The sequence below is a fragment of the Malus sylvestris genome, chromosome 11 (genome assembly GCF_916048215.2).
Source record: "Malus sylvestris chromosome 11, drMalSylv7.2, whole genome shotgun sequence".
In the NCBI taxonomy this organism is placed as follows: domain Eukaryota; kingdom Viridiplantae; phylum Streptophyta; class Magnoliopsida; order Rosales; family Rosaceae; genus Malus; species Malus sylvestris.
In genome coordinates, this window is record NC_062270.1 from 24,060,746 (window position 1) to 24,070,407 (window position 9,662).

The following is a 9,662-nucleotide window of genomic DNA, read 5'->3' on the forward strand; positions in this document are numbered from 1 at the left end:
CCACACTTTTTTACCAAATCAAATTGAACTATTTAATAAACTAAACCACATTTTTTTACCAAAACAAACTGAACTATTTATCAAACTGAACCATACTTTTTTACCAAAGCAAACTGAACTATTTATCAAAGTTAAGTAGAAAACCACATTTTTTTACCAAAGCAAACTGAACTATTTATTAAACTGAACTAAAAAACCACACTTTTTTTCCAAAGCAAACTAAATTATTTATCAAACTGAACTTTTTATCAAAGTGAACTAGAAAACCACACTTTTTTACCAAAGCAAACTGAACTATTTATCAAACTAAACCACACTTTTTTACCAAAGCAAACTGAACTATTTATCAAACTGAACTAGAAAACCATACTTTTTTTTATCAAAACAAACTGAACTATTTATTAAACTAAACCACACTTTTTTACCAAAGCAAACTGAACTATTGATCATTTACAGGACCATTGTTTTATCGATCAATAGTCAAGGCTGCACTGGCAAATCTTTAAACCCACCAACTAAAAATGAAATTGAAATAATTTTCAATGAAAGGGTTCCTACAGAAAACATTTATACAGGTTCTAAGTGACAAACAAAATTAAGGTGGAGATTGGTAATTTGAACAACCTAATTCAAATAAGTGAAAAAAAAAAAAAAAAAAAAAAAATATATATATATATATATATATATATATATAATAAAAGGAAGTGGGAATCAATGGGTTTCTCAAGCCTATGAAAAAGACGTCCCTTCCGGCTTCCAGGAGCAAGGGGGAGGGCAAGAAGAAAACAAGAAAAATAAAAAGGAGAAACCAACGGCAAATTCAAAAAAAAAAAAAAAGAGAGAGAAATTGGCTGACAAAATGGCATTCAAATTCTAAACGGTTTGGCTAACAGAAGTGGTGTTCCGTCAGGGGCAAGGATTGGAAAAAAAAATTGTTTTGCATGTTGGGCTTACTTCTAGCCCGTGTGCTCTTTAGTTAGGCTTCTGTTTCTTATAGTTTGTGTCCTTTTTCATTAAAATTCATATCCTTTTTATTAAATAAAGTTATTATGTGGTTTTTTATTAAATTAAAGTTAGTCAAAACCCTTTTCATTAAAGCTCCCTTTATTTTACAGGTGAAGTCTGAAGATGCTCTCCGATAATTGTTATTCACTAAGGCGATTATAATAGTGATATCCAAACATTTATTTTTATTTTTGAAATTTTTTTTTAATTTTCAATCGTTGGATCGAATAAATTAAAAAGGAATTAGTAACAAAAATTAATAAGAGTGCGTAGGAGTTAAATCGAGGCATTTATTGGCATAAGGGCATACCAAAAACAAAAATAAAATGCCTTATTGGATTATTAGTTCTCGTGATGACAGGGTAATTGGATATAGACAATTATTAGGCTAAACCGAAACTCTTTGTTAATTGTTAACACGTGGGGGTTGGCTCACGTGCTAATAATTTACAAAATTTTTAATTTTGGGCATAAATTTTAACAAATTCACCGTAGGAGCTTAAATCATAATTTTTTTTTATATCTTCCAACTATCTTGTCATTGTGGGAACTAATAATCCAATTAAGCCAATATAAAATAAGCCTTATATAAAAGAGAGTTTTAACGAAAAGCTCACGGTACGGTTTATTTTAACAAAAAACTATATTTTTACATTAAAAAGTCAAACCTGATACTATTTATTTTATCTTTTATTTTGTTTTTATCGTTAAAACATAAAGTTTTCAAAGGTTTTGGTTAATTTCCTTATATAAAAAGGCAACAGAAAAATGAAAACAGGCGGGGAAGATTCCCGCTCACATTACACGGAAGAGCATTTCTTTCTCAAAATTCGGTAGTAAGAGAGATGGTCAGTCGGTCTGTGTGAGTAGTAAGAAGAAGAGGAAAATGAATTCGTCGTCGCTGGCAGAGGAGGCCCCTGATCTGGTGTGCCAGATCGACAACGCCCAGGGCATGGTCGACGCCCTCACGACCGTCCGATGGAAACGCCAGCAGGTGTGTCCCTCCCTCCCAACCTAAAACGCTTTCAATTTTGATGCTTGCTTGCTTGCTTTCTTTCTTTCTTTCTACTGGAAATTGAACGCAATTGCGGAAGAATCTTTTATCTTCTTACCACTAATTATCTAGGGTTTTGTCATAACTCTCTCTCTCTGTCGTCGCAATTTCGATAAATTCAGGACGCGGTGGTGGAATTATCAGAGCACGGCGTCGTTTTAATTGTGGAGGAAACCGGTTGTCTTCAGGCCAAAGTTTATTTGCAGCGTGAGGTAGTTACAGTTGCTGATTCATGGATTGTTATTTTCCTTTTGTAAATTACTAAAAGAATAAGGAAAAGGAAATGAAATTTGATGTTGACTTGGTTGTTTGTTTGTAGCTGTTTACTCGTTACGAATACAACGGGCAAGGCCGCCCCCGGTTTGGAATCAGTTTGGGGCTCTTCGTCGATTGCTTGAACACATTTTCAGTTCCTGGACAATCAACCATTCTCGAAATTCGCTATCCCGGCCCTGACATGCAGCTTCTTCTCAAGTATTTCTTTCACAGTTGAATTGAATATTTTGTTCATTTCTGGATGCAATGCATTAATACTTACTTGTTCATGATCCTTGTATTTATGCTTTCAATCCACGATAACTGAATCGAACTTTTTTCATTGCTATGTTATCTTCCCTGTTTTGTCAGGTCTGTTGATTCGTTGGATGCTTGCATTTATGCAGAGATCAGGACAAGAATCCCAGATACAGTTTCATGGGACTACAATTTTGAACCCGCAGGGAGCACCCCGCTCACCTTTACTGTTAAGGTATGCTGCTCTGCTCATTTATATTTACTCGTATCGAGGGTGTACATGCTGCCTCATTTGGTCTCTCAATCATTAAATTGGTGCCCTTTCGTAGTCTGCTTCCAGTGCAACAAGGTCGCTACTGAGGCGTGCCTGGAGAAGTCTTCTTAACATTCTTCTTATGTTTCCCTTTTCCATCTTTCCAAACCACTTTCTGACCCATACCTTCTGTATTAAAGATAAAAATAGTCCAAGGTTTATGTTTTAAAGTAAAAAAAACAAAGGGTTAGTTATTGACAAGAAGCTGCATTCACTTGTATTTCATCTCTTTTCCGTTTCATAAGCGGGTGCTGACTTCAAATAGTTTTCGAATCAACCTCTACTGCGCTTCTTAATTACTAGTTTTACCTGCCACTATGTGCGCATAGTTATCATGTTTGTCCTCAGTATAAATTTTAAGGTCAACGAGAATATGAATGTTCAAGGTGTGTGACACTGTAATGCAATTGAAGTATTTATGTTCATGTTGTGCGCTTGTGTGCTCGTGCATCTGACTCTCTAACCAACAGGAAGTTTTAGCCCTTCAAGACAAAAGAATATTAAAAGGAACGACCTGCTGATTAACAATACTTGTGAAGGAAACAGTCATGCATTCGCTATATAGTGTATAGCACTCAAACATAAATGTTCTTGATGTATTGAATATGTTCTGACTCATGTTGAAGTCTTTTTCCTAATTGTTGTTTGGCATCTAATTTAATTAACAGTCTGCGGCGCTGAAGGAAGCAATCGATGATCTTGAGTGGCCTGGATCAAGCATCCAGATCAGTTTACAACCAGTTCCTTCAACTGTTACATTCAGAGGTGAAGGCCACGGAGATTTGCAGGTAAAAGATTGTTCTAACTTGAAAGCAAGCACTTACTGTGATGATTCGAATATTTTCAGAGAATACAGTTTGACTTTATTGCAGATAGACTTGATGTACTATGTGAACACCGATCTTTTGGTTGCATTTCATTGTGATCGTCAAGTATCTTACAGGTTTGTCTTGGATCACTTTCGAACCATTACATCCACTGTGTCACGTCTGATTTCTTAATGTTGGTTCTTACCCTGATGTTCTTAGGTATAAATACAAGTTTCTTCGAGCAACTACTTCAAACATACCTAGCAGCGTCATTAAAGACAACAGAGGAAGCAAGTTGACTATTGGGAGAGGGGGATTGCTGAAAGTTCAACACCTAGTTTCAGTGGCAAGACCATCCACTTCACACCCTCGGATTGATTCTGCTGGGTATCAGCAACCCAGTCGAATTGCTTATATCGAGTTCTTTGTCAAACCAGAGGAGGATGAAGACACTGCCAATGGTTAGTAGGCAGTAACTCGAGTTTGTAGCTACAGTTTTCGCATTGTAATTTCAGACGTGAATCTCACTTGGTGTCCCCACTAAAACTAATTGTGCAAGTGTTTTCTTTCGTGCACCAAAAGGAATGACATGTTTTCCCGTAATAATTATGCGCATTCCTCCGATAAATATAGCAATCTGATGGTATTCGTTTTACAAATACAACGTTTCAAAGTTAAATTTGGCAAGGTTGAAAGCGAATGAAGAAGTTTATTCCTACTCCGTGGCAGAGTGCCCGAGCACAAGTTATCAGCCTGAAATATCTTATATCTTAGAGGCGTCAGCTGTGACTCGACTCAAGGCAACGGCAGTCTTTGAGCCAGACGGGCGACCCAAATGCTTGCTGATGAAATCCCCGGTCACCAAGAGCTTCGCCAGATCCACATTGGTTTTCACACCGAGTCCATAAAGCATGTATACAACATCTTCAGTGGCGACGTTACCTGAAGCTCCTTTAGCATACGGACACCCACCTAAACCCGCAATAGAGGAATCCACTGTGCTAATCCCCATCTGTTCAAACGAAAATATTATGGATTAAGAGTTTGCAACACATTATTTACTCATGAAACCATCTTCAGCGTGGAAGATTGTTCATTGTGTATCGTACTTCTACCTATCATTCATATGTAAGACAATTTTGACATGTTAAGATCGCTTACTTGAAGAGACACTAGAATGTTTGAGAGAGATTGCCCATAGGTGTCATGGAAGTGAACAGCAAGCTTTTCAACAGGAACAGCAGCCATTACAGCTTCCAGCATGGGAACAACCGTCCCTGTTCCAAAGAAAGACAAAAGAAGAAAAAAAAAAAATTACATACGAGGCCAAAAATATGGAACCAGAGACAGATACGATGGTTTGAAAACAATAAAGTCGACAATCGTATGTCTCTTGGAGGAAACACAAAAGTTCACCCCATGATCAACACCCATCTTTAGGGGCCTTGTCTAGTACAATCGTATAAGGTCTCGATCTATCAAGCAAAAATGCTCGAGTTCAATTCATGGATGCAGCCATCCAAGGACTCGACATATGTGAAGTCAACAAGGGGTAACGACCTTCATTGAATATAAACACATTTTCTCCATCCTAATGTTGGGTATCCGAAAGATCCATCCAAATCGAACTAAAACATCTGCATCAGTATTGGTTATCTCCATCCTAATGTCGAATGATTATGCCTAAAATGAGGTAAAATTTGTGCCAAATGGTATGTCTTCGAGAGTCCAGATACAGAAGCTTTAAAACAAATGAGAATGAACAAAACTTTGGACAAAGTTCAGAGTGTTACCAGGTGTACCAACACCAATTGTGTCACCAAGAGAAATTTCAAAGCAGCCCATGTTGTAAAGTTCTTTTGCTACATATGCCACTCTTGATGGAGGAATTGCTCCCTCCACTGGACATCCAACGACGCACGAGACATACCTATCCATGGTAAAAACAAGTTTATTCATAAAAGAACCACCTAAAAGAAAAAAATGTTCCTTTTTGTCGTTAAAGAAGTAGAAAAGTTAGATTACCACCTAAAGGATAATGAAAATGATACATAACGTTGAACTGTACTTCCATCTAACTAATTATACCGAGCTCATAAACCAAACTCCTGTAAAGGCATTCATACAACCAAGCACAGAATTTCAACTTTTTAAATAATCACAAGACAGTAAACTCTTATCTGCTGCAAAATCTTTGAAGTGAGATATACCATTCTATCTAACCCACCATATCAAACACTAAATTCTTTATCCTCTATCGCAAAGGGGGAAGAAGGTAAAGCATAACGCCCTACGCAAATGGAGAAACAACAAAATCGAAAACCCCAAGACAAGATTTAATGACAGCATAAGCATTCTGTGGAGTGATCTATGGCCTTGTATCATGTCCAGCACTGTTTTCTCACATACTTTTATGTTTTCAATTTTCATGCTATGTTATTGTCTGTAAGTAACAAGAAGATGCGAGGGGTCGGAAACCAAAGATGAATGGATGAAAATATGAATTAAGTAGTGCAACAGCAAGCTCGTGCTTTCATCTGTCATCTCCAAGGGTTAGCCACAATGTTAAGGCAACTGAGGCCATGTGTCAAGGAAGGTTAGCCAAATGATAGCATATTTTGTGGCTTATCATTTCCTTTCTTAAAAATTGCATTGTAAAGGAAGCGTGCCCTTGGTAGAGAAAATACAGAGATCTAACTGAGACATCATGTACGAGAATGGTAGCATAGAGTAGCTAGAAGTGCATACCAATCTACTTAACAGTTAACATCCATTTAATGCAAGCACAGAGATTTAACCCTCTGAACATACTCTAACGTTATACAGATTTTTCCTCGCAAGGAGACAGAGAGAACAAGAGAGCATGAAAGAGAAAAAAAATTCATATAAACCCTACTTTAATCTTGATAAACCATCCATTTCATTTCTTGACCCATAAGATGATTTGAAAGGATAAGGAGGTAGCTGTCGTGCTAGTTTATTTCAGTGAAAATGAGATAGAGAACATACCCTCGTACAGGAATTGTAAGCTCTTTTGCAGCACGAGTTACAGCACGATAACGAACAAGACTTTCTTCAATGCTACAATTGATGTTTGACTTTGAAAATGATTCAGAAGCTGATGCAAATACTGCTATATCTTTAGCACCTGCTGCAACAGCTGCTTCAAACCCCTGTAAAAATTGACGTTCTATGTCAGATAAGTTGCATGACGAATGTCTGGTATTTCTAGAGATCACTCACTTTTAAATTGGGTGTCAGTACAGGCAATCTAGCACCCTCCAGATTGTGAACTGCTTCCATTACGTCCTTTGCGTCTGCTAGCTATATAGACAGGAAAATGGAATGTATCCATTACTAAGATTCAGCTTCAAAATTAAATTAAGACGAGGTAGGTTTGTTTACTTTCTTGAAATAGGAGAAAAGTTTGATAAATTCACCGAACCTCAGGGGAGGTCTGTATTTTATTAAATAGCTATTCCCACTTTTCCCAGTAAAACCGCACTTCGTAAGATAAAATTGAAGTTATCAATTCTAAAGGGTAAAATTACCTGAGGAACCCATTTGGGCGATACAAAACTCGTAGCCTCAACAACAGACAACCCACAAGATACTAGTCTCTGAATCAGTTCAATCTTTACGGATGCAGATATAGTGTTCTTTTCATTTTGTAGTCCATCCCTTGGACCTACTTCTACTATCTTCACAAACTTTGGTATGCCTTTCAAAAACTGTTTCGTTCAAGGCAAATCAGTAAAAAAAAAAGGAAACGTTGTCTGTTAATCAAAGATCACGGCATCCTCATACGATATTTCAAAACAAGAAGAGAACACATCATCATCTAATTTAAGTTATTGAAGCACCTTATTTGTTATATCTTTGTCATTGCACTTGGCGTTATATTGATCTGACAAATACCATGAATCACACACATTTCCAAATACCCTGTGATTCCTGCCTAAGCTCAAGGTCCGTTGATTGAAGGAGTCACCATGGGACAAGTCCCTGTCTCTTGTATGTCTTTTCCATGGAAAGCCCTCTCTTGCATATTCATCATAATCTTCGCTGAAAATAAATAGAGGTTAAGGTTAGATTATCGCTCTAAGATTATTACAGTACAAAGCAGCTGGACTGCATTATTCTAAAGGCAAGAAACAATTAAGAACTGACTTATTGAACTTAAACACGGAATAAGAAGATTAATAGATCAATTTGATCTTTAACTAAAAGGTAAGGGGGAGAACAAGCTCTTGTCTCTATCCCTTGGACAATTTTCAACGATGTCCCTTTGATCAGTCAATGGTCACCATAGCACATGCTTGCACATATGCGTGCATGGGCACAAGTGCACACACATGGACATAACATAAAAGGAACACTGTCAGTTTTTGAGTGTTTTGTAAACACGAAAGCACATGAATGGATACATATGTACATTCTGAGTGTTCCACAAACCAAACACCACACAAATCACTTACTCGCAGCTATTGGATGTGCTGCAACTTCTTCCTTCAATCCAACAGTTTCCCATTGCCGCATCATCTGATCTAGATCTGCAAGCAGTAGACGAGAACCTCTGAATCCGATCCATGGTACTCATGCTAGGCAATTTGTCAAAACCGAGTGGCTCCTCCAAGCTCGACATGGTGGAAGTAGACGGAAAAAGACCAACTGAATTCATTTCAACACACAAGTAAATATCTGCTAGAAGCATAGAAAACTTACGTTTCTAGCATGAAACCACCAACACACCATGAACAGGTTATGCAAACAGGATAAGTATACATTAACAACATTCTCCTACTTTGCCAAAGCAGCCAAATAACCATCAAACCAATAAAAAAAAAGCTTAATCTCAGCTACAATCTGTATGGAAAGCAAATTAACAATAAAAACATTAAACAGTCCAATGAACATAATTAAGCATCAAAACCAGAACTCTGTTTGGCTCCCAACAAAACCAAATTCAAACAAAAAATGTTTTAAATAGTTTCAAATTTATAATGAAAAAAAACAAGGAGGAAGGTGAGGGAAACAGACCTGAATTCCTTGAGGGAGGAAGGGAAAAATTAGGGTTAGGGTTTCTGAGAAGAAAAACAGAAACCCTACAAAATGGGAATAATTTAGGCAGTTTGAAATCGTTATGTTATGGATGGTTAGATGAAAAAAAGAGTTCGAAGAAGAAGAAGAGAAGGTGATGAAACGTGACGGAGTTGGTTAAAGCGTTTGTAATTGTAAGGGTTGATGGGATGGGATGGGATGGATTGGTAGGTTGGTGGACGACGTTAAATTATAAATTCAAATATTTTTCTTGATTACAAATTACGCTTTTTCGGATTTTTTGTGTTTTTGTTCTTTCTGTCTTTGTTTGTGTTTCTTTTTGTCCACAATTTTCTTGTTGTTGAATGGAAGACTGGTGAGGCATTCACATCTCTCCCGTCTCTCACGTTGCGTGTGGGTAAATTGTAATGGCGCGGGAGGTCGGAAGAGTTGGTAGGTTGTTTTCAGTTGGAAGTTGGTCACTTTCTTTTATTATTATTATTTTTTTTTGGACAAGGCCTTTTATTATTTTTAATGCTTGGTCTCTCCTCTTACACGCTTCCTTTAATTCATGGTCCTAGACTCCTATACCCAATTCCTGGTCTATTTTATTTGACAAATCATAATCACAATCTTTTTTTACACTTGCACATTTCTATTTAATTTTGGTCATTAATTCTGTTTGATTATTTAATCTAATAGTTAAAAATAAGAAGTGTGTAAAAATTAATAGAACGTGTTATAAAACTTAGTGTGAATGCCACATATGTAATTATGTAAGATGGCAAACCAAGTTAGACATTTGGTGGCAACCTTTAAAAGTCTTAGGTAAAAGTCCTAGCATAGTAAGTCCATGCATGTAAGGATGTGTCAGATGAAAATCCCTATAAATAGAGGTATGCTTGTAACCTCATCACAACACACCAGA

The 9,662-nt window shown here is 36.9% G+C and overlaps 2 protein-coding genes across 2 annotated transcripts; one reads left to right on the plus strand and one right to left on the minus strand.

Moving 5' to 3' along the window:
• The first annotated feature begins 1,769 nt into the window (after positions 1-1,769).
• LOC126588325 (uncharacterized) lies at positions 1,770-4,300 on the plus strand. The gene is made up of 7 exons (XM_050253396.1): positions 1,770-1,999; positions 2,182-2,271; positions 2,379-2,533; positions 2,687-2,807; positions 3,554-3,673; positions 3,758-3,828; positions 3,914-4,300. The coding sequence occupies exons 1-7, from the start codon at positions 1,892-1,894 to the stop codon at positions 4,158-4,160; spliced, it is 912 nt and encodes a 303-aa protein (XP_050109353.1). The 5' UTR covers positions 1,770-1,891; the 3' UTR covers positions 4,161-4,300.
• On the minus strand, positions 4,287-9,000 carry LOC126588324 (hydroxymethylglutaryl-CoA lyase, mitochondrial-like). The gene is made up of 9 exons (XM_050253395.1): positions 8,735-9,000; positions 8,173-8,365; positions 7,558-7,759; positions 7,246-7,425; positions 6,938-7,018; positions 6,704-6,867; positions 5,488-5,624; positions 4,856-4,971; positions 4,287-4,706 (listed from the first exon to the last, which is right to left on the minus strand). The coding sequence occupies exons 2-9, from the start codon at positions 8,337-8,339 to the stop codon at positions 4,458-4,460; spliced, it is 1,296 nt and encodes a 431-aa protein (XP_050109352.1). The 5' UTR covers positions 8,340-8,365; positions 8,735-9,000; the 3' UTR covers positions 4,287-4,457.
• Between the last annotated feature and the right edge of the window lie 662 nt (positions 9,001-9,662).

Bases quoted from the DNA above. Each gene is read 5' to 3' on its own strand.
- LOC126588325 (XM_050253396.1), top strand. From the start codon at position 1,892: ATGAATTCGTCGTCGCTGGCAGAGGAGGCCCCTGATCTGGTGTGCCAG. The intron at 2,272-2,378 runs GTAGTTACAGTT...GTTTGTTTGTAG, and splicing joins AAGTTTATTTGCAGCGTGAG to CTGTTTACTCGTTACGAATA. The intron at 3,829-3,913 runs GTTTGTCTTGGA...TGATGTTCTTAG, and splicing joins GATCGTCAAGTATCTTACAG to GTATAAATACAAGTTTCTTC.
- LOC126588324 (XM_050253395.1), bottom strand. From the start codon at position 8,339: ATGTCGAGCTTGGAGGAGCCACTCGGTTTTGACAAATTGCCTAGCATG. The intron at 7,760-8,172 runs GTAAGTGATTTG...ATTTATTTTCAG, and splicing joins AGCACATCCAATAGCTGCGA to CGAAGATTATGATGAATATG. The intron at 4,707-4,855 runs GTAAGCGATCTT...TCGTTTGAACAG, and splicing joins ACATTCTAGTGTCTCTTCAA to ATGGGGATTAGCACAGTGGA.